Genomic DNA, 23076 nt, shown 5'->3' on the forward strand with positions numbered 1-23076 from the left:
AGTTATCTATATCTTTGTCTTCTGCCTTTTGACCAATAATAAGATTAATATGTATCCATGTATGATATTCTGCATTATATGTTAAAATTGGTGAAATAAGAGTATCAAAAAGATTACACAATACATTCACATGGGAAATTTCCCAAAAAAGGATGCATGTGATTTTATTAAAACCAGAGCTTTCTTAGCTTTTTCGGCTAAATCTGTTAGTTTTACATTTGAATCAATCATTTTCAGAGTGCCTACAAATTAATATTCGATAACATTATCATTTTTTATTCTTTTTAAACCTTACAATGTACGGTTCCAATTGTTTACTTCTTAGTTCAATGATAATTGTTCTTGTTGTGTTTTTTTTATATATTTAGACATAACTGCCATTTTCACAGTAGTTTGAAAAGTTATTTTTATTTTTTGAAGACCTTCTTTACTTTTGGATACAATGATGAGATATATTTAGATAGACAGATAATACAATTAATTATATTATTATATAATTACTAACCCACTTGTATATTAATAGTCGGATGATTGTATTTAAATATATCAAATACAATAATTTCAAAAACCTAATCTTGAACTTTATTTTGTATATCAATTTTTTCGAAATTTACCTTTGACGTCATATTGTAGTGTCAACACAGTTCCGTGACAGACAATCCGTTGTTTTATTGAGCAGTTTTTGTGTGCTGTCCTATGTTGTTTTACGTGTTCAATTTTATTCTGTGGTTAGTCAGCACTTCGGTGTTGCCACCATCGTTTCCATGTAAAAATATCTTTCTCTAAACTCAATTTAAAGAGTCGTAGTGTTGTCCTTTTTTAAAAGTCACTCTTACTGTGTTATACAATGCAAAGGGTTGTCGGAATTAAAGTTTTTTTTAACTATGGCTACATTAATTGAGATGAATGTTAAAATTCGCTTTTTTGGTGTCAAAATCTATAACAAAGATATGAAAGTTACATGCAAACTACCTTTCGCTCAATATATTACCTTTTCCATGAATACTTAGATAATAACCTGTGTACTTTTAAGAAAGTCTTCTGAATAAATAATATTAACCTTTGTCTTAACATTGACTCTGATTGACAACTGAAAATAAGTATCTATGACAAATGCGATAATTTCAGCTTTCCTATTTTTATTTAATACATTTACAGTTCCCATTTTACTAAACCATTCGTGCATTTCAACAAAAAATCTTCAGAGGAACTTGAAAATATTTGACAGTCCAAAACATTATCATACGTTGAAAATATATTTACCCAATAAGAATCAAACGTAAATCTAAACCAGGACAAGGAATCAGAACAATGCGTGAGAGAGATATATGCGTTCGAAATTTGTTAACATTAAGGTGGTACCTAACACTACAGGGAGATTAACTCTGTAAAATCAGCAGAACGTTTTAATGAAGTTGTGTTGTTAAGGGAATATAAGCTTCTCACTGATAAAAAATAAGTGTTTGTCAAACTGCTATATAATCAGTGTAATATTTCTGTTTCAACAGTTGGTTCAATTTTTTTTAAATTTTATTTATTTTTCAAAGGATCAAAGTAAATATTTTGTCAAAATTTAAAGAAAGAAAAACGAGCGAAATTAATTTTAGTTAAGGTGTTGGGTACCACCTTAAATTAAAAATAAAAACAATAGTTTGCTTTTAACGTCTATTTCTATTTCTAAATTGAACCTAACCAGCTACATATTTGACTGGTATACAATCAGCAACTAAATTTCGTTAACATTAAAGTTTTGTATAAAGAAAATATCATATACTGGAAGAAAACACTTTTCAAACGAATTGATTGGTACAGGTCATAAAGTCGCATGTGGATGGCTCAATTTCTAATGATTTGAACGTTTTACCTCAGGCATAGATAACCTTAGCTGTATTTGGCAAAACTTTTAGGAATTTTGATCGTCAATGCTCTTCAACTTCGAACTTTATTTGGCCTTTTAACAATTTTTGTTTCGAGCGTCACTGATTAGTCTTATGTAGACGAAACGCACGTCTGGTGTATATACAAAATGTTGTCCTGATATCTATAATGAGTTTATTTACAACCACTGGGTCTATGCAGCTGCTGGTGGAGATTTATTTCCCCGAGTGTATCTCCAGCCCAATAGTCAGCACTTTTTGTGATGACATGAAATATCATTGATATGATTATATTTATAAATTAACTATTAACAAAAATTAGAATTTTTGAAATGCTAAGGCTTTTCTACCTCAGGCATAGATTACCTTAGCTGTATTTGGCCAAACTTTTAGGAATTTGATCGTCGATGCTTTCGGTAATAATACAATAACAATTACAACCAAGGAGTAAACAAAGACTCAAAAAACCAAAGGACATTTACATCAACAGTTACAAATAATTATAAAGAACAACACGAACTCCCCTGAAAACCGGGTGTGAAATCAGGTGATTTCTTACAAACTTTGTCATAATGGCCAATCAGCTTATGATGGCGACCGTAAAATTTCGAAAAAATATGACACACAGTTAATGACCACCATTTAAAAACAGGCTCTTAATTGACCATGATAACTGATTAACTGATTTTTTTATGTAATGAATATGAATTAAGTCAAAGGTTTTCAGGTAAATTGCTCTTTTTATTTATTACAAAGTCTGCAATTACAAATGTAATAAAATTGGGAATAGAAAAACTGAATGTGTGAAAGAGACAACAACCAAACGAAAGAGCAGAAAACAGAAAAATGCATCTTTATCTTTTTCAATTCTTTTTTATGCTGCAGGTTATCGCAACGAGAGTACTGAGAAAACTTTGCAAGTTCAAGAACAACTAAATAATATCACAGCAAGATTAAACATCCTTGAAAATGTCATAAAAATGTGTGCTATGAAGGAAGGAATTAGATATTGCTTTAGAAAACATATGCAATCTTAAATGTTCGTTCATGTACTTAATTAATGCCTAAATATGTTGGTTTGATCCTGATTATATGGTACTTTTAAATTACACGACATATTCCTGCATGTATTTGTCAAAGTTTGAATATACGACACGATTACATCTCAAACCTTTATAAATTTAGTTATTTTAATTAAGAATGTCCATCATTTACTATTTGCCAACAACTTTGCCAAACTATACCATCTCAAGACTTTTTAAATTACGTTAAAGAAATGCAAAATATACCAATAAGGGATATTTAAACTAAAAAGTCTATAAATCAAACCGACAATGCCACTGCAAAATAAACGATAAACGACAATTCTGAAAGGAAACTATACAAAACTTAAGACAGAACAACACGTATTCCACCAAAAATGTGGGTGATCTCAATAAGAATACACAAAATATGTTAAAAACAACGTAAATATCCTAATAATAATAGCATACTGTGAATTTTAGTCACGATTGACTATATTTTTTAACCACTGTTCCAGGTGGGAAACGAATTTATTTGACAGTGGCACTTCTGTTTTGTAATATAATTATTGATGATTTACACATGTATAATTTCGAGTTATAAGGTCTTTTTATTTAAAAATTACTGAAGAAGTGCGTGTTTCGTGCAAATAAAATATTTATACAACTGTAAGAAAAACAACGGCAGCATGTCCCTTGTATCATGATATAATTTCACTAAATGCATATTTTTATATCCTACACTTCTAAACGGGTGTTCCTTTAGAAACATTGTTAATTCGAGTGTGGATTGCTGATGATTCATTTATAGTTCGAGCTACATCATCTGCGACGTTACTGTGTATTCATGAAATCCGTTCAGCCAAAACAATAGTTCTTAATAGTTATTTCTTTGATGGAAAGTGTGTTTATTTATTTTTTAATGTTTAAATTAACTGTAATATGACCGAATGCTGAATATCTGAAAATAAAAGATCAAAATTGTCTTTATTTCAAAACTCATATTTTCTGTGGTAACATTCATATTGTTATTTAACGACCGAAATATCATTGAAATTCCTAGTCATTTAAACATTTTTCCTATGTAATGTTGAACTGTATGCGGATCCAATTTCCCGTTGTTCTAAAGCAAATATTAATTGTTTAATGTGTCATTAATTTTACAAAAGAAATCACAGTCAGAATAAAAAGATTACAAAACATCGATTTTTATGAATCCGCCTTATTGTTCAAACTTATGTTTTTGATATTCTATCGTTGCAAAATATTTTAAAATGCTTTTGTATGAAGCACCGAAAGGCATATTAACTCAATTTATATTTTACAAGTTAACAGTAATGTCTTAGTTTGACAAATAGACAAGAGAACATTAACATTCTACAGTTTACGGTAATGTATCAGTTCACATATCGACAGGAGAACATTAACTAATTGAAAACCAAAGTATAATATGCGTTTAATTAGGTAATATAAATTCTGTGAAATGTTGTACTTTTCATGTGTCAATTCAAGAAAAATAAGGTTGATGTTATGATATTATAGTGATTTGTTAAAGAATAATAATAGAGATTTCAAAAGATTTGAATGAGTTGACTTAAACTCTAACAGAATGGTAAATTATGTACGATTTGCTAGAATATGACATAGTCAATGACTCATAACATTAGGTAAAGTAAGGCAACATTAGTAAAGACCTCAAATACCTACTTTTTGTCAAGAAGCCAGTTATTGTATTTTTAGAAGAAACAGATACAATGAAGTATACTTTACTTGTCATCGATTTTCTAAGCAAAAACAAATTGTCTGTTGCTTTTTCATATTTATTTTCAATTTGTCCCCTGACTTTCTTACGCCGAAGTAACACGTTTGTTGGATCCTTTAGATGTCACTGTATTTTTTAAGTGACAGACTGTCATAATCACGTCTTACAACAAAATGAATCTTTAAATAAAAGAAATATCTTACATTCTCGAAGATTTTTTAAACAACAAACACGTCTTCCTCTGTCCCATTTTTATACCCTTATCTGTCATTTTGCATCCAGGTCATCTCATTACTAGAATCTATGACAAACGAGACGATTTTAATTTTACAATTATCAATTTCCCTCCACCTTAGTACCACTATACCTAATAACCTGCTTATTGGATAAACATTTCCCAACTTATTCGGTATTCAAGAGCTTACAGCTCCTACTAAGACTTTGTGAAACGTCACCAGTGTCTTAGCTGTAAGTTGATGATCCAGTGGTATGTCAATAACGTACCGTCCTTTTTCCAAAAAATAAAATCTATCGAGAAGTACCAAGATCTTGCTGGTTAATATTCCGTATCAACTTCACAAATAATACAAAATGGTCTTGGAGTATAGTATCTGGGCCCTCACGTTGTTTATCATCTTCAGAACCTGTTATAGTATTCTAGTATTGGTAATTATGAATAATATTTTTAATGTTATGTCTGTGTATTGGTGATATCCATTTGACGTGGCTCTGTACTTATGCATCCCGTCATTATTTGCCTATGTGCTTTGTCACTATGCCTGTTTGTGCTTCTTTGCTACATATTTGATTTTTTGTATAGTAAAAGATTACTAGTATAAGACTATGTTAACTGCTGTACTGCTATATTTTTACATGTTCACCTTTTATTTCTGGTTTTTTTTTATACATCGTTGTTAATATAATTGAATTTTATGCGACTGGCATACAAGCGAGAGGTTTAACTAGCTATAGAACCAGGTTTAATTCACAATTTTCTACATACGAAAATGTATTACCAAGTCAGAAATTTGACAGCTGTTATCCATTCGTTTCGTGTGTTTGATCTTTTGATTTTGCCATTTGATTAAGGACTTTCCGTTTTGAATTCTCATCGGAGTTCATTATTTTTGTAATTTTACTTTTTTTAACAAGCATATGCATGGCAATAATCTCTTGGTTTCCTGTTTTGCTGCAGTTAAGGAACCTGTGAGTTAATATTTCCGTCTTATTCAAATCTCCGGAATGCAAACGAGATTTAAGCTTAGCCAATTTATGACGGCTAAGACACACAATAATGAGTATGAATAAGATGACGTGGTAAGAAACGTATTTGTAACAGATGATTTCTGACTGATATGTTCATTTTTTCTTTGTTACAATTAATTCCCTTTGTCGCATGAGACACCTGCGACGCAACGTAACTTATCAGAGGATTCATTCTTGACGTCAGCAATGGGATTTGGTTTAATTAATGGATCATAAAGATCGATTTACTTGGTTTTGTGTTTCTATCGTTTTACACAATCTTGTCTGATGATAGAGGTTTTTTTATGGCGCTATTTCTGCTGGATTCCCTCGGTTAGTGTGTGTTCAGTCTTTCGTACACGTTTGGGGGGTTTTTTTTGTTGCCACTATATACATGTCATTTTACCATGATTATGAAATATCTGTATTTAATACGTTTCGATAGTTTTATGAAATGGCCATTGCTATATTATAGTTCTTTTCTGTGTGTGTTACAATTTAACATTGTGGTTCTGTTGTGTAGTAGTTCTCTTATATTTGATGCGTTTTTCTCACTTTTAGTTTCTAACTCGGATTTGTTTTTCTCTATCGGTTTATGAATTTCGAATAGCCGTATGCTACTGTTACCTTTATTTAACAGTCCCATCCTCCTATCTCCGTTTCTGTTTTTCCATTAGAATTTCACTTTCCATGGAAATATTAATAGATGTTCCTGATAGAGATGTATATCTTTCATTTCCTGAGCCTTTTGGTACAGAACTGTATCTCGTGTTCAGTCTTATTTGTATTTCCCCCCACCTTAGTACCAATAAACCAACTTCACCTGCAAACAGGATATGCGTTTCCCAACTGTTTCGGTATTCAAGAGCTTGCAGCTCCTACTCATACTTTGTAAAACGTCACCAGTGTATAAGCAGAAAGTTGATGAACCAGGGTATGTCAAAGAACGTCTCTTTTTCTAACAAAGTTCATCGCAAGTTACCAAGACCTTGTTGATAAATATTCCAAATATTATTCTTTTTCTGTCTTTATGAATATTACTTTTACTTAAACAGTTTAGTCTTTTTTTGTGATGTGACTCTGAACTCATATATCCTGTAATTGTGTTATTGTTCTATGATATGTTTCCATTCGGTCTTTCATTTTTGATATGCGGCTCTATACTTATATATTCCGTCATTGTGTTATTGTTATATTGTAAATTTGTTCATTCTTGTCTTTCATTTATTCAATGTCCTTTTTCTTCTAAGTGCTTTAAGTGCTTCTTTGTAACATATTTGTTTGCTTTCTATAGTGATTAAAATTATAACAGAATGTTTACTGCTGTACCCCTATTTTTGACATGTTTTTTTCTTATGTCTGTTTGTTTTGTTCATGCAAATGAGATGTTTAGCTAGCTATTTACCCAGGTTTAATCTACCATTTTCTACATTATTAAATGCCTGTACTAAGTCGGGAATATGACAGTTGTTATTCCTTTGTTTGAAATATTTGAGCTTTTGATTTTGCCACTTGATTAGGGACTTTCTAAGAGTTCAGTACTTTTACTTTTTTTCATTATTGTCTATTATTTTGTGCTGATGTATTTTGCCATAGGCCTTTTGAATTTTTGAAAAAGGTATTTGCATTTATATTTAGTAAGTTTATAATACAATGTTTACTTCTGTACCCTTTTTTGACATTTAACTATTTATAATTACATCACATGTATGTTTCATTATAATACGTTATTCTGATTGGCTATCTCGCTTTATTCCTTACTTAACTTCATTACACAATGAAATTTACCATTCATGATGACACGAGGTCCCACAATAAAGTGAACAGGTTAATTAAAAAAAATGTTCAAAATCGAGTTTTCATGATCCTACCTAAAAAACGAAATTGTAAGTATTGAATGCTTCTTTTTGAAACATTATAGTGTTGTAAAACCGTTGACCGTGTGCACATTTTAAGAATGGAGCGCGGAAGCGCCTCTTAAAAAATGTACTTCGGTCAACGCTTTACACCCCAATAAAGTTACAAAAAGAAGAAATCAATTTTAAATGTTGTATGTTTTGTTCACACATTAATTATTATATAATGGAAATCCATGCGACTGTCATACAAGTAAGGGGTCCAGGTAGCTATAAAACCAGACTTTAAATTTTGATTTTGCCTTTTGATACTGGAATTTCCATTTTGATTTTTTTCTTTGAGTTCGGTGTTTTATGTATCTATATTTATTTTTATAGCCATATTTTTCATACTTGATACAATTGTCTTTGCGAATGTTCGTTAACTCCCTGATAGACTTGGAATTTCCAATGGTTTTGAATCAAGCGACATTTGTGTATTTGGTGTATCTAATTGTTAATCAATTTGTGAACTGTTTAATTTGGATAGCATGCTGGGTTTGGACCGAGTGTTCTAAGTAAATTTATTAAATTGAGAAAAGATATCACCATCAATGGCTTATACTGTTTAAAGAGTTTCTATATATATTCATTTCAGGTGCATGTGATGGCTTTCAACTTCAAATAAACTTACAATGAAATATTAATTCCATAAAATGGAAATTCCTGTTTATCAAACTGTTATATTTTGTCAAGATCACTGGGTATATTTTCGATTAGAATTTACATCAAGACATAATTTGTTTTTGATTTGGATGTAATTCTTAAGATGTTTTCATCTCTCTTAACAAACAATCTGGAAAACCCGTTCGAATAGAGCATAATTTGCACGAAAGTGACTCTGAAGATGCTATTAATTGGTGCATTGTTCAGATTTATCATGGAATAAGAAAGTGTAATTGAAATTATGCACTTTAAATAGTATTTAAAAGACTGGGTACATAATTTCATACAAAATAATTTATTTCAGACATTAATATAATAATAAATATTAAAAAATACGATTCCTTCTATAGAAAACTTTCGGATTGTGTTCGTTATGCACGACTTCATTTAGTCATATATATACAAACATAATCATCCCAATATTGTTAGCATCTTTTCATATGTTCACTTTCTAATCTGCACAAAGGATTAGATAATAGGAACTAACTGTGTTGTCCATTCATAAGTTTAACGAATATGTTTTCAACCTATGTTCTATTTTAAACAAAAATACTTTGCATTTGTCAAAGCAATTTGTTAATACCACACTTTGAAACATTTCTCGAATGTCCGGTGTTGTTCAATAACAAGTGTACCTAAAAACTAAACAACATGGTCAACGAGAATAAATTAAATCTCTAAACATAAGTTGCAGTTGGACCCCTTCTCAGTGGACTTTTCTCGCAGTCTCCTAGAAGAAATCGACGATATGCTGTCCTGAAATTAAGGTCCATCACAGTATATACTATCGGATTTGCACAATATAAAATCCACCCGAGAACAGTTGTCCATAAGTGGTGAATCGGCTTTGAAAATGTTCTATCGTAAACATTTACAATAAAATACGGAAAAGTTCCTAAAAAATATACACCGAATATACATAACATCATGGCTGACAGTCGCAGTGCTCTCGTTTGTGATACGTTGCCATGCCATTGACTAACACGCTTGGAACTACCGTAAGCCACACAGCCTATTCTAGCATAGCAAAATATAATAAAAATGCATGGAACAATAAAGCCACATGTGACTGTCACAATTCTATTTGATTGGTCTATACCTTTCTCAAAAGTACAAGCTAAAATGGCGGGGACAAAGGTGAATCCTCCCCAGATTCGGAATGATGGCGGAGCTGTAAAAAGGAGTGGTAAAATCCAGCCAATGGCTATCGTAATCATAAGTGGTCTTTTCTGTGAAAGATTCTGATACTGTGCTAAATGTACCACATTGAGATACCGATAAAACGCAATTATCCCCAAGTGCACCAAAATAACGCCAACAAGTGTGTACCTTATACCCCCGGCGGCGCTACAAAACTCTTGTGGCACTGCGTTGCTATGGCGATGAAATATAACTGCCTGCAAGGGCAATATAAGACCACAATATAAAAATCCAGCAAAACTAAGGCTCCCAATCAAAATACAGTTAATGTTATTCCGTAAACTAGAGAAGCATATTGCTAGAACTGTTATTATGTTTCCCAAGCCTCCGACGATGCACAGGATTATCGCGATAATTTCTAGAGTCAGCAATGTTCCTGATTTATCACACCACCATACTGTACATTCCTCTGTTCCGTTCATTATTAAATCATTCAGGAAAAAATGGCGTAAACTGGTGAAAAACTCTGTCATTGGTTTCCTTCTAAAAATTTCATAACCTTCAACTGTCAAATAGCTAAATGCTCTCGAATTACTCTTTGAAGTAAATTGTTATAATTATAACAGTAAGCTATACGTATTGATCTATTAAAATGTATATACTAAAATTTCTAAATTAAAGGCATTTGCATTCCATCGTATAATGCGCGAATGAGTCCAGTCATTTCAAATAAAGATAAGATATTATTAAACAATTCCAATGAACAGTTTGATAGACACAACTGCCAAGCCTAACCAAACATTATTTTTCTGTGATGTATAACGTTGCACTATATTTTTCACAGTCGAACACGAAAGTCATTTAGACAACTATTGATTCTATTTCAAAGTTATCCTCATTTATTACTCGGAAGAGTGCTTCTATAGTTTTAAAAAAAAATATAAAGCAACATATTCTTTAATAAGCTCGTAAAAGTTTCATCTATCCTATGAATCAGACATCAGACGTTTTTATGATGACTTCCCGATGTAAGATTATAGGTTGTAATTATCGATGTTTTGTTATATAACCAGTGATGCGTGTGACTGCGAGATTGCTGTCACGAGGTTAAGTCAAAATTGATCCACACTTGTCATATATATAGGGATTGGTTTATCATTCTTTTACACACCTGTAATAGAAAAAAAATCAAATTTGAAAAAGATAAAAACTGTTTTATTACAGTAACTATAACATCAACAAATTACAAATCACATTCAAACATTTTATGACGTAATGAGGGAAAGAAGAGATTTTTTTACGAAAGTATTAAATTCAATGACAGGTAGATACGTTTAAATTAACTAATATTTTGCCGACGTTCTTGGTTCTTCAGGGACACTTTCCCATACAAAATTTAAAAGTCTGCAAATAATTCTTAGACCACGTTATGTCTGAGAAAAATACTTTTTTAAACAATTTTTGTACTATATCAATGGATAATTTTGACACATAACTCTTTAAACAACCTTTTCCATCAATTGACTATAGTATTTAATAATTTTGCTTCTTACAAATTCTAAAATGATGTACCTTCAGAATTTATTGATAGTCTATGAAATAAAGGAAAGGCGGGTATTAAAATTTTCTAATTTTGAGATCTCGAAATGATATAAATAAACCTTTCAGCCAGTGTTTCCATTCATTTTACAAGTTTTTAAATCATAAAAATTGAGTGATAAATTTTTAGGAAAGGGATTGTGTTTCATTGATGTCTGCATTTTGCATAAAATGTTATGATAACGGAATTTCCGTTTAGATTTTCCTAGGAGTTCTGTATTTTTGTTATATAACATTTCATTTGCATGTTTAATTCATATTGACCCAAATAACATTATAAGGAGGGTATCAAATCTTATAGTTTTTTTTATGATAACAAGCCTGATATCTATATCAATGTTACATAACAAGTTTCTGGATAATCACCAAAGATATCAATTTTATTTGAATAGTAAAACATACAACATTCTTAATGTTAAAACTGTTTGATCCAGATGATAGATCTGATCTCATAGAGAGTGACTGCAATTAAAAAGTAGATATATCTATCTAAGCTTTCATCTTAAAAGTATTACAGCATAACATTTCAGTCAACCTCATAAATATAGTTTTTAAATCGTTGGTTTTGCCAAATTAAAAAAAATATATAACATTATGTATGCAACCTTGAAAATGATACTATGGGCTAAAAGTAAATGACCAAAAACATAATAACACTGTTAGATAGATCATCAGACAAACAGATAACAAAATACGCCTTTCACCGAAAGGAAAGTGTCAATATCATAAGCTCAACTCTAAGTAACTCTTTGTCGAGATTGATCGGTACTTGGATTATTGCATATAGTCGCCACTTGCTAAAATAAGAGACTAAATTTATATTAAGGTTTCTTGTTTTTAAGACATTAAATTGTAGAAATGTTGATGCGCATTCGATACATGCTGTTTGTGTGAAGTGGGTTTTGGTGGCAAAATATTTGGGAATCTGAAACCCGAAACTAACGTTAATAAGTTCATACACTCGAGAGAAAAAAAAGACTTAGCAGTGAAACAAACCACGCTCAAGGCATCGACTTATTTAATTGATTTGTTTTTTTAGTAGCAGTGACTTTGATGTCATTTAAAGGAATTCCGCCAACTTTTAAAATTAGAGAAAACGATAACCAACAAGTTTTAAAATATCTGCGGGTATAATTTTAATTTGATGATCCAACTATATGAAATCATCGTTTTAACACTGTTCGTTCTTTTATTCTCTCAACAATAAAAAGTATAGTTTTACTTTAAATTCCAAAGGGCAAAATAAGGTAGTGTTTTTCAATTGATTTTGATAAATTGAATTAAGCAGGAGTTTGACATCTGTATTCTTGAATAACATTTGGGAAATAGATATATCACAATCGTTGATTGTCCAAAACATCCATGAAAGACTTGCTACTAGGCGTTAAGCAAACAACAATCAATCAATCAATCACAATAATTGAAACGTCATTCGTACAAAGTCTGGGATCACTTTTTTGATTGGTTAACGATGTTTTTCATCCTGGGTGCATAGATACCTCAATCGCAGTGTGAAATTGTAATCAGCATATCAATCAATGCATATACATGATAACAATAGATTCAAATCTATGATGCATTAACAATGTCATCATATGAAAGAACAATGTGGATCTTAAACAATCAGAGAGTGAAATTAAAAGTAAATAACTGCTTGCAATAATGTTTGGAATGGGTATATGGTATTGGTACAAAGGTTTTGATCAATTACAGCATTCAAAACAGTCTTTTATACCATGGTGCAATATAATGTAATTGGATATCAGACATTCATCAAATCATGCATTACCTAATAAAAAAAAACGGCTGAAAGACCCCGCTCCTAAATTATTCTTCATTTTGCATTGACCATGATAATATGCTGCGGTGAATTAGATACATGTTATCGAACTTACGCCCTGATAGGTATATATATAGTCGCCCACATGGGTGTATACTTGAACTAATCTAATTCAAGTTATTTTGAAATAAAAACATAAAAATAAGTAAGTATTGAGTATCTTACAATGAAATGAAAAGGTTCCATGACCATTGAAAGTGTTGTTTCGAACCGAAAGTTCAATAATAACACACAGAGTCAATGCAATTATCCCGATGATGCATCTGTTTTACACTTTATCAAATGCATAATTAAAGAGCAAGTTCTGAAAATCTCTTTTTCAAAAGAAGCATTAATGTGTTTGGAAAAAACAGAGAGTATTCAAATAACCTTATTGAATGAGCCGTTTTAAAAAAAGTTCTGATCGGTTTTACATTGGGTAACATTCGAAAAATTGCTTTTCTCATAAATACTCGTTTATAAGGGTATTGAAAACATTTATCACCTCCGCTTTTAATTCTCAAAATGTATTAGAAACAGTTTTGAAATACACTTTTTAAACCAGTTGCTTAGTTTATCTACTCTATTTGTCCTCAAATCACAAGAGGCTGATGCTGATGTGATGCGGCTTAGAACCTTTCAGAAAATATAGTTCTCATCAATCGTGCACGACACTATTACTGGTACTGTAAATTTACAAATTATTGAACGTTCAATGGCAATGGGCCTGATTAAAACCGAAACGGAAGTCAAGCATTTTAGGGATATCCGACCTGTATAAATACACAAGGTAATACATAAACAAACAAAGTTGTATATCTATATATCTATACATAAGTTATACTATACATTTAATTGTAATCAGGATTTTACAAAATCCCTAGCACTATTTTCAGTGATTTTGTAAAATCCCTAACAATTTCAGGGATTTCACAAAATCACTAAAACTGTAAGTGATTTTACAAATTCCCTGTAACATATATATATCAACCGTCATGTGAACGGAAATGCACTGGCTACTATGCTCGCTAAAACGGTTCAAATCATAGTTTTCTGCCATTGGCATTGACAGTCGTTTTGTTTATCAGCCCATAGACATAATTTAGTCATGTGACCGTGACGTCATCAACGTTTTTTCACGGTTTACTCCGGTTTAAAATGCCATTTAGATTTAAATTACAAGTAATGCTGTAATATTTTTCTGTCTATTCGATATAACATAAAAAATGTGGTGCACACTGTTAAATAACCCGCTACGCGCGTTATTCAGTGTGCACCACATTTTTATGTTATTTCTTCAGAGACCAAAAAAAAATTACAGTCATTCTTTAAATAATGTAGCATTATGATTCTCAAACTAAATATTGCAACCGAAATTACTTATCGCTTAAAAGCAATGAACCCAAAATTGAACCAACTCCAGACAAGCGCACGAGGGGACGAACGCAAAATTGTGCATTGCTTTATTTAAATAGCATTCGGTTCATTAAATTCATTAATCTACGCTGAAGCTTTCTAGCGTGTCGATTATCATTTTGGTAAGTCCTTGAGTGTTAGATATTTTAAAAGAACATGACTTAGGTCACAATAGGTGTATATTGTTAAGGATTTCGTGTAGATTATTCTTTATTTTTGTCGACTCTTTCAGATACACATACAGAGGTGAATTTTATGTAGATTTAGATTTACGCAAATTTACCTCATACAAACTATTACGTTAATCTCACGTAAACTGATTTCATATGAAATTCATGTAAATTTTCAAAATTAAGTTATGCAAACATCTAAATTGTCAAATTTAACCAAAGTCCTTATAAATACATTTTTTCCGGCAAATTTCAAGTATAAGCAGCTCGTATGAGATTCATGTAAAATCATGTGAGCAAGATTAGCCTGTATAAACATAACATTTACACTGTTATTGTTGCCATTGGTATATGACAAAACGACTACTCTATTGGAAATTTTTGTCTCGTTGTAGTTGGTAGGTGCGCTTGTAAGTCGTTTGTTTAAACACATAAAACATCCCAAAAAAATCTAAATCGCAAAAGTGTTGGTGTGTTCTCGATATACCTTTCTGTTTCTTTCCGCAAAACCACCGAGTATTAAAATCACAGTAGTTCCGATAAAAAGCAATATAAAAAATTAGTTAGATACATCGAAGATGACAAATACTGGAAAAATTATTTGAAAAAAGTTAATAATTCTGAACGAGGTATTTTGGGAAATAATTTTATGTATGAATGCATGATTTACGAATTTTGTGTATATAGCGCAATATACACAGTTAACCTAAAAGTTTAGTAGATAACAATGTACCGATTAAAAAAAACTACTTTACAAAGAAAGATCAGAGACAGAATAAAACGACAGCTTAGGAGTCCTTTATATTGAACCACTCATGATGTAAGACGGTTCATTTCTTTTTCGTACAACTAAATTCAAGATGTCTATGCTATATACCTTGTACAAAACAGTTTTATGAGCTAAGTGCATGTTAAGCTTCTCCTGTTAAAAGTTTGCAATCAAATTATGTAAACATTTGAGAAAGAAGAGAAGCAGAACACAGACATGATTTTTATATGTAAATTTTAGTTAACATTGTAGACGAAGTGCGAATCGACAAATAGTTCCGGTTACATCCAATTATCTCAATGTACTGTTCTTCATTTCTATGTAAATACCTTCAACACGGGTAACCCTATGAAAGCATAAATCACCGATTGTTTCCTATTGTATGGAATTTGACGCAATGGAAGATTGTTTATACGACCTCTCTTATCAGACAACAAATGTTGCTTTGAAAATTATGGTAATTTCAACTAAGTTTATTCAGCAATAATTATTTAGTTATATAATCAATGAATGTGAAAGGAAACCTATGTCAATTTATCCTGTAATTAAAATATAGATAAACAATTTAAACAAGATAAACAATCTCAATTTTTTGTTAAAAGGAACGTTACTGAACAAATATAAACATTAGAAAATTTGACTGCGTAGGAAAGAAGAGGCACATTTATAAAACACAGAATTTCAATTAAATAGCATGAGTCGTAAGTTGATCGATAACCCTTGTTGTAAAAATTACTTAAAATAAAACGTTCGAAAAGATGATGTGCTGCATTGTAACTGTTTATTTCTTTTAACATTTATATTAGATTTACATGAATAACCGAAAATGATAAGTCATTGCACCAATATTGGTAAATATCCTCCACATTTGTAGGCGCCATGAGTGCAAGATTTCGTTGGTAATACCAAATAGCAGGTAAACCAAGGACTTGAAAAATGGTATTTGTAGCATTCTTCGCATTGCCTGTGGTATTTAATGTAAGACCAAAGAATGGTCGACTAAGTATATGAATAATTTTGTCGACAAAGGTGACATGTCTTCTTCACAACTGTTACCTTGTTGACTATTCCCTTAAATACCTGGTTCAGCGTAGCAGGCTTTACAAAACAGAGGTAATATGTTTATCACTCTGAAAGGCATTAAATATTGTAATATTTCAATCTTAGCAGTTAGTAATGACATTTTGGTCAAAATAGACTCAAAAACATTGCTAGTGTATTATAGGCTTGTAAGTCATTTATTTAATTTGAATCCGTCTTCATAAATGTACGACCTTCAGCAGGAGTTGGGTCACGCATGTACTAAGTATGTTGAATTTTCAGTAAGAAAAGAATGTCAACACTTCAACAAGTGGTGCACCATGAACCTGTTCGTAGTTTAAGAAAAAAAAATCTAACTTAAGGAAATCACTTTGATCCACTTTGTTCCGGCTTTACGTGCTTTTGTTAAATTTTGATGAAGATATAACCCCGTGAATTTACGGTCTAACTCCGTGAACTACGGCACGGGTTACATTAAAGTCTGTAGGTCTATAATTGACACTATGGCTGCTTTAAACGCAAGACCGTATAAAATATATACAACACAAGTTTACAGCTTGAACGCTAGGGGGAGACTGCCCAAGCAACAGTTTACAAAACATACAATAATTCATTAATCCCAAGTTAAGGATCTTAAAAACATTATAAAAGGTTCTCATGAAAAAAAAGTAAAAACACAAAAATACTGAACTCCGAGGAAAATTCAAAAAGGAAAGTCCAAAATCAAAAAGCAAAATCAAAAGTCCAAACACATCAAACGAATGGATAACAACTGTCATATTCCTGACTTGGTTCAGGCATTTTCTAATGTAGAAAATGGTGGATTAAACCTGGTTTTATAGCTAGCGAAACCTCTCACTTGTATGACAGTCGCACCAAATTCCATTACATTGTCAACGATGCGAGAACAAAACAAACATACGCAAAGAGTAAAAATGTCAAAAATAGGGGTACAGCAGTCAACATTGTGTTATCATCTTAATCACTATAAAAACAACAAATGTAACGAAATATATCTTTCCTTGTCTAATCTTATGTAATAATAAACAGATTATTGTCATCCGGCTTAACTTAGCAAAATAGCGATAATTGCTTCTTTTGAAGTTGAGTGTAAGTTTCGCACTTTTGACAGCCATCGGATTAAGTTGTAATGGTAAATCTATAATCTCTTTGGATACTTGAAATAAGAAACATTATATTTAAGAATAATGAAACATTTAAGACAAGAAATATTCAACTTGAAACTAAAACGAGAAATATTCAATTTAAAACGAAAGTTCATATAAATATTCAAAACGAGAGTTCATATAAATATTCAAAACGAGAGTTCATATAAATATCCAAAACGAGAGTTCATATTATATACAAAACGAGTTCATATAAATATTCAATTCCAACGAGAGTTCATATAAACCACTTTGCAAATTATAGTAAAAGTTCCCAATGTCACTTTTTTTCAGGTTATAAAGACAATAACTGTGTAATATTACAAGCTTGTCTTTTGTCATATAGCTTTGCTTTATGATAATGAAATGTAAATAATAAATAAGGCGCTTACCAGGATAAAGTTAGTTTCATTCTATTATTTCACAAGAGTATGTACTTTTGATTAAAGAATCGTTGGTATTAATTGAAAGCTGAGATGATCACACCCTGATTATTTGACGTACTTCATTAATGACATAACATATTGATCTCTGTCAACAATCTATTTCATTTTAATTACTTTCAGGAGATATGCTCTCTCAGAACAATAATATATTAAATTTGACGTAAAAGGATGAAAGGATATGTTAATCATACCACCATCGTACATGAATTTGAATTATAAATAGATGGCATTATTCAACATTACTAGGATGAATTATTCAAAGGTTCAAAAAAAAGTTGCAAACTGTGATTTACAAGATGTTTACAAATATTTCGATCTGAATGAAAGCTTTTCTGGTGTCTGAATTACAACTGTATAATACAGTTATACCTGATGATTCAAATGCGTCTTTGAAACACAAATTCATTTCAGGACGGCTTTCTGTCTTTATATTTATGTTAATGAGTTAATGTATGTACTTTCATACAGTTTTTATGCATTTAATAAAAATTGAGAATGAAAATCGGGAATGTGTCAAAGAGACAACAACCCGACCATAGGGCGGAAAACACACAAAGGCCACCAATGGGTCTACAATACAGCGAGAAAATCCCGCACCCGGTGGTGTGCTTTAGCTGGTCCCTAACAAATCACCAATTAAATAGTCTTGTATGATATATTTTTCACGTTGGACTTCCCAATAAAATGTATTGTAAATCCACGAAAACAACACAGTATTAGGCAATATCAAACTAACAAGTGTAGTTAATTAAATGTTTAGCATCATTTGAAATCCAAAATCATTTGACATGCACATGTTATACTCATAACCCCAATAATATGTATGTGTATCGTTCGATTTTTGTGTTCTTACATGAGTTCTTACAGTATACCCTACCCTGCCTTTTATCTTTCTATCATAGATGTTGTACTTTTACAATTCAATTACACAACTTTATCGGAAAATCATCAGGACTGTGTTGGTCACGATAAACTGATGTCATTGAGATCAAAAGATGAAGTAATTGTCGATTTTCTTCACCTTCTAAGTGATTATTACATGTTAATCGACCATGTTAAGTACTATTCTCGTTTTATCCCTACTCAAGTGTTGCCAGATGATAAGAATGGTAAATTAAAACTGTACTCAACTTCTCGGTAATTCTCATAACAATAGCGCGTATATGCGACTATAACACACGACCAATAGACACAATATCATCGTTGTAACTGTGCTAAGATCTGGTTAATGCACTGCTAAGATATGCATCAAGTACATTAGATATACTAAAGAGTTCAAATGTACTCTTACCTTAAGGGGTGGATCAAGGATTTTTAAAAGTACATCTAACTGAACTAAGCTATTGGTTGTATTGTGAACCAAGTTTCCGTGTTGAAGAACGTGATTTGACCTAAAATGGTTTATTTTTATAAATTGCGACCTGGATGGAGAGTTGTCTAATTGGCACTAATACAACATGTTCTTATATCTTAAACCACGGATACTAGTCTTGGTCGATAAGACAGCAATCACACGACAAAAACCATCTATATAGCAATATTGCAATAAACAGTGTTCAACAATAATCAGGTATCTAAACAATGTGCCAAGTTTTGAATCGTCATGAATAAAATCGTGAATAAATTTAGTAGAAGCAATTAAAAGATTTGCCATTAAAACCATCGGGGGGGGGGGGGGTGGGGGGGCCACTTCAAACTTTTTTTAGTAGGGGTGAGCAGCTGAAATGAAACACCAAGTGGGTACTTGATGTTTCAGCTACTCACCAAAAAATGTTTTCATATATTTTGTTTATTAGGTATATATCTTGTCATATATTATTGATAAAAAAAAACAGACCTATAGATATATTTGGATGTTTTTCATCTTCTTGTTTATTAGTATATGCCTAAATTTTGAGGTCCCGCTCATTTCACGTTCTTGTTTAGAAGCAACGCAGTCGCAATAATCACACCTTTCTTTTCCAATAAATTCGCTACATCTTAGCCACTTTCCTCTATTTGCCCCTTTAATATCTTGAATTATCAATTTCAAAAGACAATGAAATATGTTTTGTCAGACACTTTGTCAGATAATTTAACTTTTACTGAAATTAACATTAGTTAAAAACTGATAAAAAGTTGTATTTGCCGTTCCCTCTTGAAGGACGCTGATACTACATTTTTTGTATCAATATGCTATGGAATTTCTTTAAATTTTAATGTTTCATGTATACAAACCTTTCAATGTTAATTAGGTGGAAATATCAAAACGATTGGATTTATTGCATCTATAACTAACCTCATTGGAAATACCACATTGAATAAATAGAGTTTAATTGGTTTGACAAATAGCTGATGCATTTACGACTGTGGTTTAACCGCATCAAAAAGAAATACGATAATTTGATTAGTTATGAGTGATAATATCAACCTGTTGGTATAGTTAGTATGAATTTCTAACTCTTCTCATATATCATGAAGCATGAAAAAGGCTCATCCCTGCCAGTCATTACAAAGAAAGTGCCCCCCCCCCTCTCCAAGTTAAAACCCAATACTCCGAATAATGTAATTATTTGGGAGAAGGCCTGAATATCAAACAGTTCACAATTTGAAAGTAATCAACCAAAGTTTGCTTGTTTGTTGTTTGTAAGTGTTGATCATGTCTATATCGAGGCTGCTGTTTAAGGACCTTTTATTTGTGTGTGCCGAAGCCGGATTATTTCGATAGAACCATCGACCTTTGGAAAGAAACTTCTGTTCATTAAGATTGGATTTGAGCGAGGCTCGATTTCACAAAATCAGAGTTGAAAGGCATGTACATATCAGTTGTCCCTCATTTCAAGCAATCTGTAATCAGATCTTAAATTTGATTGACATTTTAAAATTCGATTTCCTTTTCTACAATATGATTGAAATTAAGTACATAGGAGTTATGCCTCATAAGACTCGATCTTTAATCAGACTTTGACAGATGATTTATCTAGATTTTAATTTCTTTTCTTAATTTTAAAATAAAATTGAAGTACATCACTTTGTTTCCGTTAACTTCATTTAAAATCATGAAATGTAATAAATAATCATTATTGAATCCTTCTATGGACATAAACATTCATAAAGAAGAGACATATAACCGCCTTCAGATGAATTCAAACAGATAACAAAATTTAAGAGAAAATAAATTTGCATTATCTAATTGTTATCACTGACAGAAAACTTAAGTTTCTATAAATCAGATCAAAGAAGGAAGTGTTCTCTGAAATATCACACTTAATATGCAAGAGTAGGATAATTTTTTATCGAGGAAGCGAAATGGAAAACGAGGAGCAAATATGGTCTATGAAGATGATATAATTTTGCCATTTCCTGAATTCTAGTTCATTCCTCGGATTCCTTTTTCAACGAATAAAACAAATCAAAATTTTAGCATACGCTATCTCTAAATATTATGTAGACGCATTATTGAAATTAGATAAGAGAAATGTGATAAACGTCAGTATAACAAAATAGCAACGTACCGGCACGAAGAACGGTTACAAGTGACTACAGTTTTTAATATGATATAAATGGTAAGCTCTAAAATACTCAATCGCCATAGACTAAAAGTTGAGAATAAACTGATCAAACGTCTACCTTCAACTTAACTTCTCCAAATAACAAAACATAATGATTATTGTATGATGTCAGGCAACCATTGATAAGGTTCCTGGCTTGTGAATGACACATGAATGTGTTGCAGTGGTCGATTTGTTTTTAAATATCTCAACCCTTCACATTTTTTTTTAAATTTTGATCAGTGGAATAATAAAAGGTGTATACAAGAACACCAATAAAAGTTCATTACAGAAGATACACTTATTTTCTATAGTAACACATGACAATAATGTGCCCACAGTAGACGGATGCTCCAATCGCACTATCATTTACTATTGTCTTCTTTAACAGTGTTTTATAAATAAAGTTTAAAAAAAGTTTGTGTTATTGACATCACCAGGCAAGGTAGTCTTTTTTCTAACGTCAGGATAGCAAAATCAGAGTAAAGCATAAAATTTGGACCAATGAAGAAATACGAATAAGAGAATCACACGTTGTTTTATTTTTCATATATTCTAAACTGACCAAGAATTACAAACAAAAATAAACATTAGATATTCACCACCTGATAAAACAAAATGAAATAAATATAAAGGTTTAAAGACGATGATTAAGTACAGGGAGGGAAATGCATTGAATGATATGATACCAGGACAGGTATACACATCAATAAAACTCTGAGGAACGTTTGGCAAAATGTAATGTCTCGGACGTCAGACTAAGTATAAGCCAGTGCACCAGATGCAGAGTATTAAAGCATGAAAAAGAGTATGCATAAAAGATAAAGTAAACAATAATCAATTTCAATGTTGTATTAATCAGATTAGCTTTGCATAACGTCTATTGAAATAGTATTCAGTACGGATACCGTAGTCTTATTCATTCTATATTGCTATTTCGCATGATTCCTACTAATGCGACAGTAAGATACGCATTTTACGTTTATAGACATTTAGAAAAACGGTGTAAATAAACAAATGTCTTGTGCAAAGTTTAAATCCATCCGTGACATCGAGACGGACGAACATTCGACATGCATATGACCTCTATGGCATATTGTTGATCCCACGCATTTCAGGGGAACAGACGAACGTTCGACATTCATATACCCTTGGCATTTAGTTAACCCCAAGAGTGTCAGGGAAACGGACGAACATTTGACATGCATGTGACCTCTATAGTAAAAAGTTAACCCCACGCGTGTCAGGGAAAATAACAGAATGTACATTCATATAACCTCTATGGCATATAGTGTATTGATTTATGAAAAATAAACAATAGTCAAAGTCATGTCTTCTTTGACTATTAATGACGTTAACATACTAAATCCCTGTGATGTGTTTTAGTCGATTTTAGTCTCTGATGCATGATTTTTTACTATTAATTGGTTGTGGCTTTTAACTAGCTGTCAGTAACTGCGAGTACTCTCAAATCGTATTTTTTTGTTAATTCGACCTGTTGATACCGTTTATA

The 23076-nt window shown here is 31.5% G+C and overlaps 1 protein-coding gene across 2 annotated transcripts in view; it reads right to left on the minus strand.

Annotated features, from left to right (window-relative positions):
- Nucleotides 1-8533: 8533 nt before the first annotated feature.
- The window catches only part of LOC134696511 (G-protein coupled receptor moody-like), a 29675-nt gene continuing 15132 nt past the window's right edge, over nt 8534-23076 (minus strand). Inside the window, exons 1-2 of one of the 2 annotated variants that reach the window (XM_063558347.1) lie at nt 17980-18039; nt 8534-10778 (exon numbers count right to left, since the gene is read on the minus strand). In XM_063558347.1, the coding sequence (XP_063414417.1) occupies nt 9145-10140 (996 nt within the window). In that variant the 5' untranslated portion in view covers nt 10141-10778; nt 17980-18039 and the 3' untranslated portion in view covers nt 8534-9144. Of the gene's footprint in view, nt 10779-17979; nt 18040-23076 lie in introns of those variants that run through there. The other variant, XM_063558346.1, reaches the window with a different exon arrangement.

Source organism: Mytilus trossulus, chromosome 14 (assembly GCF_036588685.1).
Source record: "Mytilus trossulus isolate FHL-02 chromosome 14, PNRI_Mtr1.1.1.hap1, whole genome shotgun sequence".
Classification (NCBI taxonomy): domain Eukaryota; kingdom Metazoa; phylum Mollusca; class Bivalvia; order Mytilida; family Mytilidae; genus Mytilus; species Mytilus trossulus.